At 43.1% G+C, this 19636-nt stretch overlaps 1 protein-coding gene across 3 annotated transcripts in view; it reads right to left on the bottom strand.

Moving 5' to 3' along the window:
* Positions 1 to 2624, bottom strand: part of CACUL1 (CDK2 associated cullin domain 1) — a 64048-nt gene extending 61424 nt beyond the window's left edge. Inside the window, exon 1 of one of the 3 annotated variants that reach the window (XM_064269259.1) lies at positions 1996 to 2624. In XM_064269259.1, coding sequence (XP_064125329.1) covers positions 1996 to 2362 — 367 coding nt within the window. In that variant the 5' untranslated portion in view covers positions 2363 to 2624. The remainder of the gene's footprint in view (positions 1 to 1995) is intronic. The other 2 variants (XM_064269260.1, XM_003409102.4) reach the window with 2 other exon arrangements.
* Positions 2625 to 19636: the final 17012 nt, after the last annotated feature.

Here is a 19636-nt window from a genome sequence, read left to right as displayed (position 1 = left end):
TTGTAACGTGTTGTTGGAGCTGATAAGCTAATATTTTGTGTAGGACTCTCATATCTATGCTAATAAATGAAACAGACCTATAATTTCCTCTTCTTATGGCAGTTCGCAGGTTAGCAGTTCGAATCCACCAGGTGCTCCTTGGAAACTCTATGGGGCAGTTCTACTCTGTCCCATAGGGTCGCTATGAGTCGGAATTGACCCCATGGCAACAGGTTTGGTTTTTTGGTTATATTGTCCTTATCTAATTTTAGAATTGGTATTTTACTAACCTCATAAAAACAAGCTTAGCATTTTCTCTTTTTTTCCTATTTTCCAGAACTCATAAAAAGGAATTATGCGTTACTTAAATTTGATGAAACTCTCTTTTAAGACTACCTGGGCCCAAGCTTTTTCAAAGAGGAGGTCTTTAACTACTATTCCAGATTATTAAATATTTGTCAGTTCAAGCTATCTTCTACCAATGTTCGGTTGATATTTCCCTAAGAATTCATACATTTCATCTTGGCTTTCAAATTATTACCTATAGCAGTTCATAATACCCTTTTTTAAAAAATCTCATGTTTGCAATTATCTCCTGCTTTTCATTCTTTATTTGCATCTTTTTCTTATCACTTTTTTCAGAGTTCTAGCTAGCTTATTTGTCTTTCCAAAGAAAAATCTTTTGACTTGGCAAATCTTTTTGTTCTTGATTTCGCTGTTTTTTTTTTAACTTTTCAAGTGAACTTTAAGCACTAAAGCAAGTTCCTTCAGCATTTAGGTAAGTCACCCTGCCATTTTGTACAAGGTCTGATTTCACAACATAGACTTCGGCACACCAACTATACCATATAAACGTGATTCTCGTGTATGCATAATAAAGGAAAAGTAACATACAAATTTAATCAACCATGCCTACACAGTATATGAATGTCTTTCACTAGAGCAGTGACTTGAAGGCAGATAAATATTAAGGTTATGTGCTGTTCCCACAAAAATCATCGTGTAAGTCTGTGACTATCTGAATAAAGTTATTTTTTCTGTATAGCTAATTGGGCAATTAATGGTGCAGCTTGATAAAATTAGTAACTAGAAATTAAATCTCCAGTTGCTTTACCAGATGCCATTCAAAACAAACTTGCAGTTAATAATAGAGAAAAACCCGGCTACGACTGTCACAGTTTCACACACACACAAAAAAAAATCACTCGAAGCAAAAGCAGACTTCTTTTCCTGGCTATGGGAGTGTAATATACATCCCGGTTGGGGCAGTTTCGGATTACAAACCAGATTCTGCCTGTGATAGAGCATTAGGGCAGATCATTAACCTGACAAAGCTCAACTTTTAACAGAATCTTGGGTTTGGACACGTGCTGAACGGCTTACTCGTCTGAGTGGAGGCTCTGAAAAGTGATTTTATACATTATTAGCTTCAAGACGGATGTCGCAGCTCCCCTGTATTGTGGCACTCAAAATGTAACTCCTACATGTCCCTACTGGGACGCAGAAGACGACACTGGAGAGGGGAAAGAATGAGGTGTCGATATAGGTCAACTTTCTAACTGCTGACTTGTTTAACGCAGACTGGCTAAAAGCACAAGAACACAAGTTGTTGCCAGATTTCTTTTTTTTCCCTCTGGATGCAGGAAAAGAATGAAGTTGAGGGCCTCTTCCTAATGAAACTCGGGCAGCCGTATTTCCCCCTCACCTCTGAGGGGGAAACTTTAAAGGCGGACGGAGGAGAACAGAGCTTCCTAACGTTGAGAGATAGCCAGCTGCGATAAGGACCGAGCTGGAAGGAGAACTCGGGGCTGTGCGCCCACCAGGCTGCTCCCCTAGGCCAGGTAACACAAGAAGTCAGGGCGGCCCCGGCAGACACCAAACGGGAGAGGGGGCGGGGAGGGGAGGAAGGGATGGGACGGAGGACAGACCCAGGCCCGAAACAAAGGCAGCGGGGCGGCTCCGGCGTCCGGGGCGGGAGGAGGAAAGCCAGGACTGCCGAGGGAGGGCTGGACTCACAGAACTTGGAGGTGGAGGTGTTGATGTTGATGGTGGAGCTGGGGGTGGGGGCAGGGGCCGCCTTGGCCACGGCGGCGGCCGCGTCACAGCTCTTCAACATCATGATCACCCCATTGGACTCCGGCGGTGGCGGCGGCCCCATCGCCAGTCCCTCCTTGGGGCCTTTCCTGTCCACGGACACCGCGGGCACCGCCAGCAGCTGCCCTCCCGGGGGCTCTCGGGCAGGGGCTGGGATCGACGACGGCGGCGGCGGGGGCGGCGGGGGCTGCCGGAAGCCGCTCACGGCGGCCTCCCAGTTGTTGTGGTTCTGGTCGTCCATCATCGCCTCGTAGCTGCCCCCCTCCTCCTCTTCCATACTCTCCTCCATCCTGCTGGCCCCCGGCACCCGCCCGCCTCGCAGACACCTGCTGCCCGTCTCAGCCCCGGGCCAGGGGGCACTGCAGCCTCCTCGCGATCACATCGCCGGAGGCCAGAACGGGAGCAGCGGAGAGGGCAGCGGCGCACCGGCTCTCTCACTCTGCTCCGGGCCGACTCTCAGAGACACGGCTGACGGCGGCGGGCGCTCCCGGGTTCGCATCTGGGAGAGGCAGCCGTAAAGTGGCGGCGCCCCTCACGACATTTTACAGCAGCTTCCAACAGGCAGTTGCAAAGGGCCGCTGAGGGGAGCGGCCACGAGGGCACGTGGTGCGCGGAACGAGCCGGGAGAAAGTAAAGCGAAGAGGGGCGGGAGCTGTGAGTCAACCGCACGCCATAGGACAGAGGCTCGCCCCGCCTCGAAGTGCGCTGAGAGGGGCGGGGAGGCAGGGCTCAACGAGCATTGGTCGGCCCCGCCCCCGGCCGGCTTCACGTAATAAGGAGTTTGGCTTACGCACGCGCGTTCTAGATCTGGTTACCTGGGCGACGACAAGGCGCCCTGCCAGCTCCTGAAGATGCGTTCGAAGCTGGGCGTTCGTTCTGTCTAGCACAGACTAGCATTTCGGAGATGTTTTTCTCACGCCCAACTTCTTTACCGGCCTTGGCACGGCCGAGGGGCTCGCAGCCTCGGCTTTTGCGTGCGAACGGAGATAGGGAGCCGCAAGAGGCCTCGGGTTGCAGATTGGTACTGTCCTGGGCTACCCTTGCTCCAGCTACTCACGGACGCCATCCTCGGCCCTGGTGGTCCAACCCTCAAAGCCGAGCATAAAAACCGAAATTTAGCAGGGTGGCGAAAAAAATAAATGCGTTTGAGATATTAACAATTTTTTTTCCTAAGTGCCTTAACTGCCTCTGGATACGCTTAGGCCAGAGACCCTATTTTTTTCAAAAATGTCGAGCTTACTGCCTTATTTCACAAATTGACTACAAATGGGAGATTATGTGAGCGTCTTAAGGACCTAAGAAGAAATAATATGTGCCTTTATTATTTCTTTCATTCCTCAGGGTAAATTTGCATTCTCAATACCAATAGGGGAAACCCTGGTGGAGTAGTGGTTAAGTGCTACCGCTGCTAAACTACGTCAGCAGTTTGAATCCACCAGCTGCTCCTTGGAAACTCTATGGGGCAGTTCTATTCTGTCGTTTAGCGTTGCTATGAGTTGGAATCGACGGCAACGGGTTTGGTTTTGGTTTATACCAATAGTAGGAAACCCTAGTGGCATAGTGGTTAAAGAGCTAAGGCTGCTAACCAAAAGGTGGGCGGTTTGAATCTACCAGGTGCTCCTTGGAAACCCTGTGGGGCAGTTCTACTCTGTTGTAGGGTTGCTATGAATTGATTCAATGGCATAATGGGTTTGGGTTTTGGTTTTATGCTATAGTAGTAGTATATATGTAAGAATATACGTTGCAATTGGAGCTCCTTCTAGCCATTAATAAATTACCTGGAAGAACCATTTAAGCTAGCAGGTAATGAATTTTTATTTCCACAAGACAGGTAATTACTGTGTGAAGCGTCACTTAGGCCACTGAGAAATTGTTGCTGCTGATGTAGTTAGGAGGAGCCCTGGTGGTGCAGTGGTTAAAGCGCTGGGCTGCTAACCAAAAGGTAGGCCTGCTCTGTGGAAGAAAGATGTGGTAGTCTGCTTCCATGAAGATTTACAGCCTTGGACACCCTGTGAGGCACTTCGACTCTGTCCTGCAGAGTCGCAGTGTATCTGAATCGACTAGACGGCAGTGGGTTTGGGTTTGGTGTACTTAGGTGTTTGCATTTGTTTCAGCTTCTTTACACATATTTTTCCAGTATATTTTGCACTATATTTAATGGAACGATTTTACCAATTACTTAGAATTACTTAGTTTCAGAAAATGCTGCTTCATATTAACTGTGTACATTTTTTGAATCAGCACACATTTTTTTAATTCTCTGTCCTGCAACTATACTAATTCTCTGGCACTGGGACATTTTAGGGATACCAAAAAAAAAATTTTTTTTAAATAAAAGGGAATTGAGTGAAATGCAGAAGGTAAAAAATGTGAACTCAGAATTTTATATCCAGCAAAATAAAGATGGAAAGAAGACAAATTAGTCTTTTTCAGACAAACTGCAAGAATTTGTCTTTAACAGACTCCGTGTATGTGTGTGTGTGTGTGTGCATGTAAGAAAGAGAACGAGACTAAAGAGGGGCCTCTACATAATAAAAATTTCGTTGCACAGGGAAGATACATGAGTCATAAATGTATGTCGCTGATAATATGATCACAAAATATATGAAGCAAAAATCGACAAACCTACAAGAAGAAAGAGAAATCTACCTTCAGAGTAGGTGATTTTAACATAGCTGTCTCTAATAGATGGCAGTGGGTTGGTGGTGGCCCCCAAAAAGATGTATCCACATCCTAATCCCTGGAGGCTATGAAGTTACCTTATTTGGAAAAAATGCTTTGCAGGTGTAATTAAAGATCTTGAGATGATATCATCCTGGATTATCCAGGTGGGTCATAAATCCAATGACAAGCATCCTTTTAAAAGAAAGGCAGAGGGAGATTTGGGACACAGAAAAGGAGAAGACACACAGAAGAGGAGAAAACACAGAGAAGAGGAGGCAGTGTGCCCACGCAGAGGTTAGAGTGATGTAGCCACAAATCAAGGAAGACCGACAGCTTCCCGAAACTGGAAGAGGGAAAGAATAAATTCTTCCCTGGAGCCTCCAAAGGGAGTGAGGTCCTACCAGCACCTTTATTTCAGACTTCTAGCCTCCAGAAAGAATAAATTTCTGTTCTATTAAGCCATCTAGTTTGTGATAATTTGTTACAGCAGCCACAGGTAACCAACACATTGATCAAGGGGACCAAAAAAATCTTTAAGGGGCTAGAAGATTTGAGTAACACAATTATCATGCTTGATCTAATGGATACATATAGAACACTGCACTCAACAATGGCAGAATACACGTTGAAGAACCTTTACAAAAATGGCACGTATTGGGTCATAAAGCAAATCTCTCTACATGACTAAGCATGGGTATCATAGAGATCATATTCTCTGACCACTATTCAGTTAAGTTAGAAATTCATAACCAAAAGATAATTAGTAAACTCCCATATTTCTGGAATTAAAAAACCTGGCTGTGACTGTCACATTCAGTTTCTCTCTCTCTCTCTCTCTTACACACACACACACACACACACACAGACACACAAAATCACTGAGAGGAAATGCACAGTTCTTTTCCTAGCTATGGAAGTATACATCTTGGTTCAGGGCAATTTTGATTACAAAACAGATTTTGCCTGCAACTGAGTATTAAAGCAGATCATAAATATAACAAAGTTCGACGTTCAACAGAATCATGAGTGTAGTAGGCACATGCCGAATGGCTTACTCATACAAGTGGAGGCTTTGAAACGTGATTTTGAGGGAACAGATGAAAGCAAGAACAAAAAATTGGGATCAACTTAGAAGGTTTAAATGGGTACTATACTATAGGCCCACTATAAGCCCAAGTTCAGTGGTAGGATTTTCGCCTACCATTCGGGAGATGAGGGATCAATTCCCAGCCAATGTACCTCATGTGCAGTGACAACTCTTGTCAGTGGAGGCTTGCATGTTGCTATGATGCTGAACAGGTTTCAGAAGAACTTCCAGATTAAGACAGACTAGGAAAAAAGGCCTGGTTATTTACTTTTGAAAATCAGCCAATGAGAACCCTATGGATCACACAACAGTTCAATGCATAGTCAATCACGGGGATGGCGCAGGACCAGGCAGCATTTCATTCTGTTGTGCCTGTGGTCACCATGAGATGGGGGCAGCTAACAACAACAATCTAATCCTCTGGAGCCCACCCATTACCTAGCCTCACCACTTCCTCCCCACCATAACTAATCTTATCAATATATTTATGCAAAATTGTGAATGCACTGATTAGAATCAAGAAATATATGACTCGTGTTCGTTCAATTACAAGATACGTATGTGACTAATTGTCTAAAATAGTTAAAACTTGGGGGGTAGAAGGGGTAGGCAGAGACTTTGTCACTAAGAATTTAGTCTTTCTATAATTTTATTATGGCTTTAAATACCTTAATGTCAGCTTTCCCACAGAATATTTCATTACAGTTGTTCAATATTTTCAAATGAATAAATGCATGACTCATTGAAATCTTATTTCATATCAACAGTCTTTTTCTAGTCATCTCTTAAGACACAACCTGTACTATGAAATACTTTTTTCCTAAGAGTAAACAAAGTTTACTGTTGCCATTTTTACATCTTTTCATCCACCCTACCCACCTAATTCTTGCATTGTTATTAAGGGATAAAATTGCCCAGAGGTGAGTAATAAAAGGAAGGAAGGGAGAAAAACAATGAACAAATCCGCAAACCACACGTGCCTCTCCTAAGTAGTCACATAAGAACTGGGTGACTCAGAGGAGATGGTAGTGGACAACATAAAAACATAGGTGATTTATTTTAATTGCTGTTTCATTTTAAATGTACTATTAACTTTGTAAAGGTGTTATAGATTGAATTGTGTCCCCCAAAAATGTGTATCAACTTGGCTAGCCATGATTCCCAGTATTGTGTGGTTGTCCACCATTTTATCATCTGATGTGATTTTCCTATGTTTTAAATCCTACCTCTGTGATATTAATGAGGCAGGATTAGAGGCAGTTATGTTAATGAGGCAGGACTCAATCTACAGGATTAGGTTGTATCTTGAGTCAACCTCTTTTGAGACATGAAAGAAAGAAGCCAGCAAAGATACAGGGGGATCTCCCGCCACCAAAAATGAAGAACCAGGACGGGAGTGCATCCTTTGGACCCGGGGTCCCTGCACTAAGAAGCTCCTAGACCAGGGGAAGATTGAAGACCAGGACCTTCCCCCAGGACCAATAGATAAAGCCTCCCCTAGAGCTGGCACCCTGAATTCAGACTTCTAGCCTCCTAAACTGTGAGAGAATAAATTTCTGTTTGTTAAAGTCATCCCCTTGTGGTATTTCTGTTATAGCAGCACTAGATAACTGAGATGAAAGGCATTAGTGCAGACAATTTAAAAATACAGTTTAGATAGACACAAAGACAAGAGATATTAGGATGAAGAACTAATATTTTTCCCCTAATCCCTAGAAGACTATAATTGTACCAATACAGCTTTGACAAAGAAATGATTTCCAACTGCATAATGCAATTGGAAGTCTGAATGCAAAGCTACTAGAATGATCTCAATTAGAAGGTAAGAGGATTAGAGACTCATAAATAACTCTAAGCCTCAGTAGTTGCACACTGAGATTACTGCTCACAGGGACGATGTATAGCCACTCAGGGGCAGTATTCGCTATGAGGTATTTCTTTCCATGTTGGGTTTTCTTCCTTCTTTTACATTTTAGAATCTGAATCCTAAATGCCATCCCAGCAGGTTAACAGAGATAATGATGCAGATTCTGTGGTAAACTTGATGAATTTAGGACGGAAGGAAATTAATTTAGGCTGAAGGAGGCTATAGAAAAGGTTTTCCTCCCAGCTCCTCATGGCAGGCCTGTCCCTTTCATTCAGTCATTCACAAACATTTCTGTGCTCAGGCACTGTGCTGGAGCTACATGGAGTTTCCATTTCTTTGCCGTGTCGGCATTAAACAGTGAACCACATGAGCCAAGGCATGACAAGCACTATGAAAGAGAATATACTAGGTGCTATGAGAGGGCACCGGTGACTCAGTGGTTAAGGGCTTGGCTGCTAAAAGGTCGGTGGTTCGAACCCACCAGCCACCCCATGGGAGAAAGATGTGGCAGTCTGCTCCTGTAAAGACTACAGCCTTGAAAACCCTATGGGGCAGCTCTACTCTGTCCTATAGGGTTGCTATGAGTCCAGACTGACTTGATAGATACGGGTTTTGGGATGAGAAAAATATTTTACTTTAGGGGTGTCAGGGATACTCTTAAAAAAAGTATATTTGTGCTAATACAAAACGATGAATAAAAGTTAGCCAGATAACAAGTTATGAAGAGAATATTCTGTGCAGAAGAAACCACAAGAGAGAAGGAGTGTGACATTATCTAGGAACTGAAAGAAAGGTAGTGAGTGTCATGAAGGGGAGGAAGAGGGGGATGGCATATGGTCAAAAGGTAGGAGAGGGCACAGTTATGCATAGACTTCTAAGTCCTGTTGAGGATTTTGTATTTCATCTTGAGTAAAAAGTAGAGAAGTGGTGTATGCTGTGACTTCCATTTTATAAGGGTATCTGACTGCATTAAGAAGAATAGCCTGTAGCAAAGAAAGTGTAGAAACAGAGCAATCAGGGAGTTATGGCAATACTTCAGGCAACAGATGATGGTGGCTTGGACCAGGGTGGTGACAGCGAACGTAGAAAGAGGTGGTAGGCTGGAGATACATTCTGGAGTTAGAATTGACAGGACTTGGTGACGGACTAAATATTAAGGGTAAGGGAGAGAAACCTTTCAAGGACGACTCAGCCGCTCTGGTATAGGTATGGGTAGATGATCATGTTCATCTAAAACTGGGATTTTATCTCGACAGCAGTGAAAAAAAAAAGTGTGCAGTGGAAGGAGAGTTGAGTGATGGGACTGATGAGCCAGCCATGGACTCTACAGTGAATAAGAAAGCAAAGTTATAGGGTCATGGTTTCATGGGCCCTCCCAGTTAATTGGCCTAGTAATGTATTTAATGCTTCTACCTCCTAATTTGTTGGGTACTGCCTGGGGTCCTAAAAGCTTACAAGCAGCCATTCAAGGAACAAAAAGTGGTCTCTATTCACCTGGAGCAACAGAGGAAGAAGGAGAGTTGGGAATAGGAAGAGGAAATGGATTGTGTGGCCAATTGCCTCCATGAACAACTCCCTGCTTTGCAATGAGATCAAAAGAAATGGACGGTGCCTGGCTACCATTACTGAACGTTTTGATCAAAGATTCCATAGAAGAATTCTGATCAAAAGGGGAGAAATGCAGAACAGAATTTGAAATACTCATGGATTCTAGACTTTTGGAGCCAGGGAGAGCGGATGAACCCCTGAAACTACTGCCCTGAGGTAATGTTTAAACCTTAAACCAAAATATCCCCTGGAGTCTTCTTAAAACCAAACAATAAGTCTGCCTTGAGCGTTATCCTCTTTTAAGAACTATCTATATGCGATCAAATTAACAGCAGCAAATTGAAAGATTAGATAGGAGCCTTAGTGGGCAGTGAATTTATGTTAATGAGGGAGGAACAGCTTGAAAAAGGAGGGTGAGAATGGCTGCACAACTCGAAGAATGTAATCAATGTCACTAAACCGTACATGTAGAAACTGTTGAATTGGTGTATGTTTTGCTGTGTGTAATCCCAACAACGAAATAAATAAAATTTAGAAAAAAAAAGAGAAAGCAAGGACAGATGGGGTAGATGGGTAGAGAGAAGGCAGAGTTGTTTATGATATATGTCCTTAAGCAAGTGGACTAGCAGGACAGGTCATAATCAGAAAATGGAATGTATGAAATAGTGATTTCAAATGTGGTACAGTTGCTCTGGTGATAAGACCTACAATGGGTATAGTGAACATTGGCCTGTTTGTGTTTAGCTACCAGGCACCCAGATTTCCTTCCTATTTAGACACATTCACATTTTGGGAACTTTTGTAAGAGGCAAACCAACCTACTGCTGCACAGGAAGCCAAAAGGTGCCAGGCGAACCCTCTCCCCACACGCCATCATCAGGGGCAGGAACACACAACCTAAGCTTTAGCCAATCAGACCCTTCTGCCAAAGGATTTGAACCTGAAGATAGTGACTCAAAGCCACAGGAATTGCTGGAAATGATTCAGGACGTCTGCAGCATCCGAGTCTCACAGGGAGGTCAGCACTAGAAGCAATCTGTTGACCGGACTGTCCTTTGGCATAACCTCACTCTTCACTTGGTTCTTGCCCTTGTTCCAGGCCAGGTTCCTCAAACTTCTTGTTGATTCTGTGAGCTACTCAATGTCCTTCCAATAAATTCCTCTTCTACTTTAGTTCATCAGAGTTGGTTTCTGTCATTTGCAACCAAGACTATAGACTAGTACAAGGGACTCTGAGAGCAGTTCACCAAGATGGAGAGGAAGCAAAAGTCCCTGGAGGTGAGGATACCTCACCTGAAGAGGCCACTGTCTCCATTTTAGAAGGCCCTGCATATCACATACACACACGTGCACACACACACGCACACACACACACGCTAAATTTATCAAAGCACACGTGGGCACCTCTGCCAGTTGGGATTCAATGCTTAGAGCTGGTATATATATTCAAAACAAAAACTGTTGCATCGATTCCATTCAGACTCATGGCGACCCCTTGTGTGTCAGAGTAGAACTATGCTCCGCAGAGTTTTCAATGGCTGATTTTTCAGAAGTAGATTGCAAGGACTTTCTTCCAAGGCATCTCTAGGTGGACTCGAACTGCCAAACTTTCAGCATAACCATAATCCTGACCATTCACTCTCCTGGCTAACACCACTCATCTCCCAGATAAATGCTTCTCTACACCCTACACCTCCAAACAAAAAATGACCTCATCTGGATGCCATAAACTTTTGCGGATGGTACCCACCAGCGGGCGGCATAAGAGACAGATACTGTTTCAGAGTATATGGAGGATTTGAACAACACGAGCACTTAAAAGAGAAGACAAATTAATTTCACAAATCCTTTCCTCTTGGCGAAATGCCATAGATTCTTGCAGAACAAAGTATCATTTCCCAGTGGTGCCAAGGGTCCATTTTCATGTTTGAATTCATGGTCCTGGAGGTACTTACTGTGTTAAAGCAGTTTGATTTAATTTAGACAAGATATGAGATACACTAGAAGAGTTAAGTGAAACACCAGAGGATCCTTTAATATAAGCAAGTTGTGGTCTTCTGCACAAAATGAAATTACTTTTGCATTTCACTATCCACAGTTATTTGATACGGACTAACGCTTACAAATGAAAACCAGATTTTAGTTTGTCTATGTCATTTTTTAAAGGATTAGATTTTTTCTTAATTCTTAAAGAAAAAATTTTTTTAATAACAACTTTTATTCTGCTTTAAGTAAAAGTTTACAAATCAAGTCAGTCTGTCACGTATAAGCTTACATACACCTTACTCCATACTCCCACTTACTCTCCCCATAATGAGTCAGCTCGCTCCCTCCTTCCAGTCTCTCCTTTCATGATGATTTTGCCAGCTTCTAACCCTCTCTACCCTCCTATCTCCCCTCCAGACACGAGATGCCAGCACAGTCTCAAGTGTCCACCTGATACAAGTAGCTCACTCTTCATCAGCATCTCTCTCCAACCCATTGTCCAGTCCCTTCCATGTCTGATGAGTTGTCTTCGGGAATGGTTCCTGTCCTGGGCCAACAGAAGGTATGGGGACCATGACCGCTGGGATTCCTCTAGTCTCAGTCAGACCATTAAGTCTGGTCTTTTTATGAGAATTTGGGGTCTGCATCCCACTATTCTCCTGCTCCCTCAGGGGTTCTCTGTTGTGCTCCCTGTCAGGGTAGTCATCGGTTGTGGCCGGGCACCATCTAGTTCTTCTGGTCTCAGGATGATGTAAGTCTCTGGGTCATGTGGCCCTTTCTGTCTCTTGGGCTCATAGTTATCGTGTCACCTTGGTGTTCTTCATTCTCCTTTGATCCAGGTGGGTTGAGACCAACTGATGCATCTTAGATGGCCGCTTGTTAGCATTTAAGACCCCAGATGCCACATTTCAAAGTGGGATGCAGAATGTTTTCATAATAGAATTATTTTGCCAATTGACTTAGAAGTCCCCTTAAGCCATAGTCCCCAAAACCCCGCCCTTGCTCTGCTGACCTTCGAAGCATTCAGTTTATCTGGAAACTTCTTTGCTTTTGGTCCAGTCCAGTTGAGCTGACCTTCCATGTATTGAGTATTGTCCTTCCCTTCACCTAAAGTAGTTCTTATCTACTAACTAATCAGTAAATAACCCTCTCCCACCCTCCCTCCCTTCCCCCCCTCGTAACCACAAAAGTATGTGTTCTTCTCAGTTTATGCTATTTCTCAAGATCTTATAATAGTGGTCTTATACAATATTTGTCCTTTTGCCTCTGACTAATTTCACTCAGCTAATGCCTTCCAGGTTCCTCCATGTTATGAAATGTTTCACAGATTCGTCACTGTTCTTTATCGATGCATAGTATTCCATTGTGTGAACACACCATAATTTATTTTACCATCCATCCGTTGATGGACACCTTGGTTGCTTCCAGCTTTTTGCTATTGTAAACAGAGCTGCAATAAACATGGGTGTGCATATATCTGTTCGTGTGAAGGCTCTTATTCCTCTAGGGTATATTCCGAGGAGTGGGATTTCTGGGTTGTATGGTAGTTCTATTTCTAACTTTTTAAGAAAACGCCTGATAGATTTCCGAAGTGGTTGTACCATTTTACATTCCCACCAGCAGTGTATAAGAGTTCCAATCTCTCCGCAGCCTCTCCAACATTTATTATTTTGTGTTTTTTGGATTAATGCCAGCCTTGTTGGAGTGAGATGGAATCTCATCGTAGTTTTAATTTGCATTTCTCTAATGGCTAATGATCGAGAGCATTTTCTCATGTATCTGTTAGCCGCCTGAATATCTTCTTTAGTGAAGTGCGTGTTCATATCTTTTGCCCACTTTTTGATTGGGTTGTTTGTCTTTTTGTGGTAGAGTTTTAACAGAATTGTATAGATTTTAGAGCTCAGGCGCTGGTTGGAGATGTCATAGCTGAAAATTTTTTCCCAATCTGTAGGTGGTCTTTTTACTCTTTTGGTCAAGTCTTTAGATAAGCATAGGTGTTTGATTTTTAGGAGCTCCCAGTTATCTGGTTTCTCTTCGTCATTTTTGGTAATATTTTGTATTCTGTTTATGCCTTGTATTAGGGCTCCTAATGTTGTCCCTATTTTTTCTTCCATGATCTTTATCATTTTAGTCTTTATGTTTAGGTCTTTGATGCACTTGGAGTTAAAGAAAACTTTTTTTTTTAAGTAAAAGAAACTATGTGTAAAATATGCAACAAAAAAAAGATGTAAGACAATCCAAACAAGGAAACAAAAATATTTGCATGACTATGAAGAAGATTCATGTATAAAATTTTCCCAAACTAATTTCTATAGAGACATTTTTGGTCATTGTTTTAGGCTGGGTTCTCTAGAGAGAGCAAAACCAGTGAAGTGTATGTATACATATATACAGAGAGAGAGAGGGAGAGATTTATCACAAGGAAATGCCTCTCGTGGTTGTAGAGGCTGGCAAATCCCAAGTCCATAGGTCAGGTGTCAGGCTGGAGGCTTCTCCTGACTCACATAGCTGCAGGGGCTGACAAACCCAAGATCTGCAGGTCAGACGGCAAGCTCCTGGTTTACAGGATGCAGAGGTTGACTAATCCCAAGATCAGCAGGCAATACCGCAGGCTGCTGGCTCAAGTCCCAAGAACCAAAGGTCGGATGATGAGCTGGATGCAGAATCCAGAGCAAGCAAGCGAGCTTTGTCAGAGCATCCATGTATATATTGGATGCAGGCCACACCACTGAGGAAACTCCCCTTACAACTGATTGGCTGATCACATCAGATCACATCATGGAGGATAAATACATCATTGCACAACAGCCAAATTCCACCAATACATAACTGCCAAACTACATTACATAACTGCCAAACCACTGAAAGTCATGGCCCAGCCAAGTTGACACACAGCCTCAACCATCACAGTCATTATAGATCAAGATGTAATCTGGAAAGATATTTAACAAATTGACTAACATGCTGCTGTTTTATTTTCTTTATTATATCCCAGCGTTGAAGAATTTGAAAGAAAAATACTGGAAAATATTGTATGGCTTTAGCTATTGCTTTAGGTGACACTGAGATTCATGATATGACAGCAGTTTATTTAATGAAATTAAAATGTTTTGTACTATTTTCTGTGATAATAACTATTAATCATATATGACCCAAATTCATTTAAAAAAATGTTTTAACATGACTTGTTAAATCTATGATTCATTTCCGATCTAAGTATTGCTTTAAGAATTTAATTGATAATTCCAGTTGCCTCCATCTTAGCTGAACATAGTTTCTCAACTTTGAAATTAATGAAGAACAACCTACGAATCACAGTGTTTCAGAGAAGTTTGTCTAATTTGTCATTACTCTCAACAGAACACAAATTATGTGAAAATCTTAATCCTAGCAACATAATTAGCAATTTACTAAAATGAAGGCAAGAAAATTAACATTTATGGAGTAAATATAATTTATGAATTATGTATGACTTTATTTTATTACTTATCTAAATATTGCCAGCCCACTGAAAGAGCACCCAAACATACACAGTAATAGTTAAACTCAGTCTTCTTTGATATTTTACCATAACTTTACTTCTATAATTTTGTTGTCATATAAAGGTGTATTTGTCAAGGTAGAAGGATAGGAAATGTTTTATTTAACAGTTTGTTAGCTGAATATATAACATTTAAATATTTGGACAGACAGTTGTGTCTCCATTTGTACTCTTCCTGCAAATATTAAAACTTGGGCCTGGAAAGGAGGCCGGGATGTAAGAGGCCAGAGGACTAGAAGGGGCATCCATGTGGATAGTGAAGTTTCCCTCATGAGAACGATGGCAGGAGTAGGGTGGAGAGAAAGGTAATCCGGAAATGAAAGTGATGAGGGTGGTGATGACCAGCAGATAGTCCCTACAAAGAGGTGAGCTAGAAAACCACAATTGTGTGAGTCTCAACGGAGCTCACAAGAGGGAAAAAGAGTGGAATGAAAGCAACTTTGGGAACATGGAGGACACCTCCACCACCTCCCTACTCTGAGGAATATATGTTGTTATGTTGTTAGGTGTCGTCAAGCTGGTTCCAACTCATAATGACCCTTTGTACAACGGAACGAAATATTGCCAGGTGCTGCACCATCCTCACAATCATTGTTATGCATGAGCCCGTTGTTATAGCCACTGTGTCAATCGATCTCATTGAGGGTCAATAGGAATATATAGGGTATGAAAAAAAAAGTTTCCCCCCTTGAAAGGTAATGGGGAAGCAGTGCTCAGGGGACAGCTAAGTTCAGGGTCATGCAAGGACCTGGAGGAAATATTTGAAGAAAAATATATAGAAGGCTATGCTGATAGTGGAGCAGGAATTCTAGGAGGCATAGTGAAAGGGGTTGTGTGGGAGGAAAAAGGTGAGGATTGTATCAAAAGAGGATAACAGAGGAGTTTGGAGGTGAGAATTCATAACTTTATTAAGAGTCACTGCTTGCATTTTGGGTGATGAAACCATGTGGAAAGGTAAGTTGCAACCCATCCTGATGGAGTCTTAGAGGAAAGGATCACCTGGGCCTAACATGGTTCAGCTGTGGCCTGGAAGGGACACTTTCCTGGATGGTAAAATGTGGGACTGTCCCTGGGTCATGCAGTAGCTTTGGCAGGTGCCATGCGCATCTCACTGGCCGGCAGCAGTGAGCAAAATGCACCTGCTTCTTCATGGTCAGTTAATCCAGGCAAACCTCACTGGCATTCCTGTGGTTGCCCACAACACTTTGTGATCTTGAGGCCAACCCTCTCAATGGACTAACCTGGGTGGGGCCCAGCGTGCTTTTTAAAGGCAACCTTGATCATTCGGTGCCCTGGTGATGCAGTAGCTAAAAGTTTGGCTGCTAACCAAAAGGTGGGCAGTTCAAATCCACCAGCCACTCCTTGGAAACCCTATGGGAAAGTTCTACTCTGTCCTGTATGGTCACTATGAGTCAGAATTGAGTTGTCAGCAATGGGTGGTGATTACTGGGTAGAAGTAGGTATCCATCTCATTGTATTTAAGAAGGGGCAGAGGCAAATGGGTCTCAACTTCCATTTGTCTCACATACAATCAGCGCTTTCATGCATTATACCCCAAATTGCCTTTCTTGCTATAAACTCCAATATTTCAAGCTTTGGCCCAGTGGTGCCTCCTGCCAGCCAACAGATCAGTTTTGGCAGCATCTCTGTCTTCATCTGGTCAGCAATATATATTTATGAAAACTGCATATTTCTGCATTATCGTTTTATAGAAATGAGTAGAAAATAGAAAACAGAGTGAACTAATACCAGTGATAAAAAAAAAAAAAGGCTTGGAATCTGTAAAGTTAATCCAAGTTAGACACAGCTGGAAACCATTGGAGTGCTGCAAGCAGGGACCCTGGTCTCCATCGGCCAGTCACTCACGTGTTTAAGTTATAATGTGAAAGAACAACATCATGGTCAAAAGGCATTGAAATACTGTCAAAGACTGCCCAAAAGGACAGTTGTAACTGAGCATTTCATAATATTTTTAGCTTTCTGAGAATAGAACAGCCTTTTATAACCATGTGGATCGACTGTTCAACTTTCATACATTCCGTTGTCCCAGTGCATTTTGAGGAATGTGTTTTGTAAGGAAGCAGAGCCTGCCCATACAGTCATTAAACCAAAAACCCCAAACCCATTGCTGTCGAGTCAATTCCAACTCAGAGCGACCCTATAGGACAGAGTAGAACTGCCCCATAGGGTTTCCAAGGACTGGCTGGTGGATTCGAAATGCCAACATTTCGGTTAGCAGCTGAGCTCTTAACCACTGCACCACCAGTCATTAGAGACTCAAAATGGAAACCTCCTTCCTGGAGCACGAGGGCTTTGCGGTGGCAGTTTAAATACCACTCTTACATGCTGGCCTCCTCTCCAGGCTCGATTTTAATATCTGCATGAAGAGTACAAATGGAGACATAGCTGTATACCCAAATATTTAAACATTTTATATTCAGCTAACAAACTGTTAAATAAAACTTTTCTTGTCCTCCTACCCTGACAAATACACCTTTGTATGGGCACATATTACGTACCTACTATGTGCTAAGTCCACACCAAGGTTTCTTTCACCCACCATGGCTGCCTGTCCTCTGCACTCAGAACTACCCTTAAAGCCAATGCCTAGAAGGAGTCTGGGGGTCCTGATGGCCAGAACGTGAGCGAGCTTCTCCATGTGGCCCATGATAATAGTAATATTAATATATTAAGGTGACAAATAACAGTGGTAATAATAAGACCGAACATTCACTGCATGCTAACTACAAACCAGACACTGTACTAAGCATTTTCTATGGATTATCTCATTTAATTCTCTTAAGAAGGCGGTGAGATGGAGTTTTACAGACAAGGAAACTGAGGCTAAGAGAGCTTAAGGAAATTCTCCAGGTCAGAAGAGAGAAGAGCTGGAATGTAAATTCAGGAAGTCTGACTCCAGGGCCTAGCCACATGTCCATCACGTGCCATTGCCCAGAGTGGGCCCCAAAGGGCAGCAGAGGGAAGCAGGCTTAGCCAGTGACTAGCAAACATCCCTGTTGGAACCTCAGGTGGCTGGCCAGCAGGAGGAAGGCTACTTCTGGAGGCTGCGTGGTATGATGGAAGAGCAGGGCTTGGGGTCAGACAGATTCTACCCTCCTCAGAGAACTGCAGAAGGCATCACCTGCAGCGCTTACGGTCATCCCCTTCTGTCCAACATGCTCTTTCCAGGGCAGATCTCTCAGTAGTCCCCAGAGACAATCGGCCACTCCCACAGCCATATGCACTTCTCTTTCTTCTTCCAGTGAGCTCTTTTCCTTTATCATCTTCTAGAAGTTTATCTCTTCCCTCTCTCTTCCCCATCCTTTTCCCCTGCCTTATATTTCCAACAACACCTACAAGTAATGCTAAAGGTTAGTCCTTAGGAATATAGAGATAATAGATATCTGGTGGAGAGTTGAGCAGCAACTTTTTACAGCTGGATTCCAATTTATTGCAGACTCATGTTGGGTTCCATCTGACCTGCCTAGGATTTGGCCACCCTGACTCCAAGCATGGACTGTTGGTAGCCTAGCCAACAGCTACCTCCTCCCCCAAGTGCCTCTACGAACTTGTTTGCAGGTATCAGGCAACCACGGGCTCCAGGAAAAGCCCTACAAGATGAATCTTGATTTACCCAAGCCATCAAGGTCATTCCAGTGATTGAGGAATGGGCCTATTCTCAATTCTAGCCGAGTCATGAGGAGAAGCCTACTGGAGGCCCAAGGGATGCAAGGAAGGACTGCCCTTTTCTGGGAGGATGGAAAAGCTTGGGGCTGCAGCAATCATTGTACGCCAGTGGACAGGAGCCAACATGCTGAAGTTGGCAGAGCAGGAAGCTGGAATAGGCCTGTGTTCTCAATGACATTTCTAAGAGCAAATTAACCAACCTGGAACTGTCTTACCTCTAGACATTCTGCTGTGCGATTATAAATCCCTCAAGGTTTGAGCCATTTTCAGTTGGCTCTTCCATTACATGCAGCTGAACGCACTCCTGGTACAACAGCCCAGCAGCAGCTGGTGGCCCTAGCCACCAGTGGGACATTTACCAGATCCAAATCCACCACATGGGGCACCAGACTAGGGGTCCTCTAGAGAACTTAACTAGTTCAATTACTACCACCACAGACCTATGGGCAAAATGAAGTCATTAAATGGGAAATTATATGATGAACTTTCCATGAGGCCAGGAAAAGTGTCAAAGTGCTTTACAATCAAACCTAATTGAAAACAACAGCTCTTTAATCTAAATTTACAACATAATCAGCCTTCTGATTACCTAATTATAATTAAATTAGATTGGCAGTATATTTCATATATGCTAATTGAAAGCATTAAAAGAAAAACTGCATTTGGTAATTGTTGTGTTTTCTCACTCCCTATGAGAGTCAAGTAGGAAAGAAATCTCCCCGGGCCGTAAGCTTGGAGACCTGGATTCTAGTCCCACCTCTGCTCAAACTGGCTGTGTGACTATAGGTGGGTCACTTAGCCCTTTCGAGTCTCTCTGTTATATTAGTAAGATTCCAACCAAGGGGTTATTTGGGGGAAAGTACTTGGAGTTACACAAAGTGTCATCATTTAATTAATTTTGCCTGTTCTTGAACATCATGTAAATGAAATCATACGGTATGTACTTTTCTGTGCCTGGTAAGAAGTCTGCTACATTTTTTAGCGCATTTTATTGCCAAAGAAATGACAAGTCCAAACTAACAAAAATGTTGGTTGTTCAAGCATTAAACAACCCTTGGGCCCCCAAGATTGCACAGGCAGGCAGTTGGCTTGTGAAAGCTGTACAGCCTCTAAATAGGGCAAACTCCCCAACACCCGCTTTAGATGTGGCCCAGGACATAATGAGGAAGCTCCCAGAGGGTGG

This window comes from Loxodonta africana, chromosome 16, assembly GCF_030014295.1.
Source record: "Loxodonta africana isolate mLoxAfr1 chromosome 16, mLoxAfr1.hap2, whole genome shotgun sequence".
Taxonomy (NCBI): Eukaryota; Metazoa; Chordata; class Mammalia; order Proboscidea; family Elephantidae; genus Loxodonta; species Loxodonta africana.
This window is presented reverse-complemented; position numbering and strand designations above follow the sequence as displayed.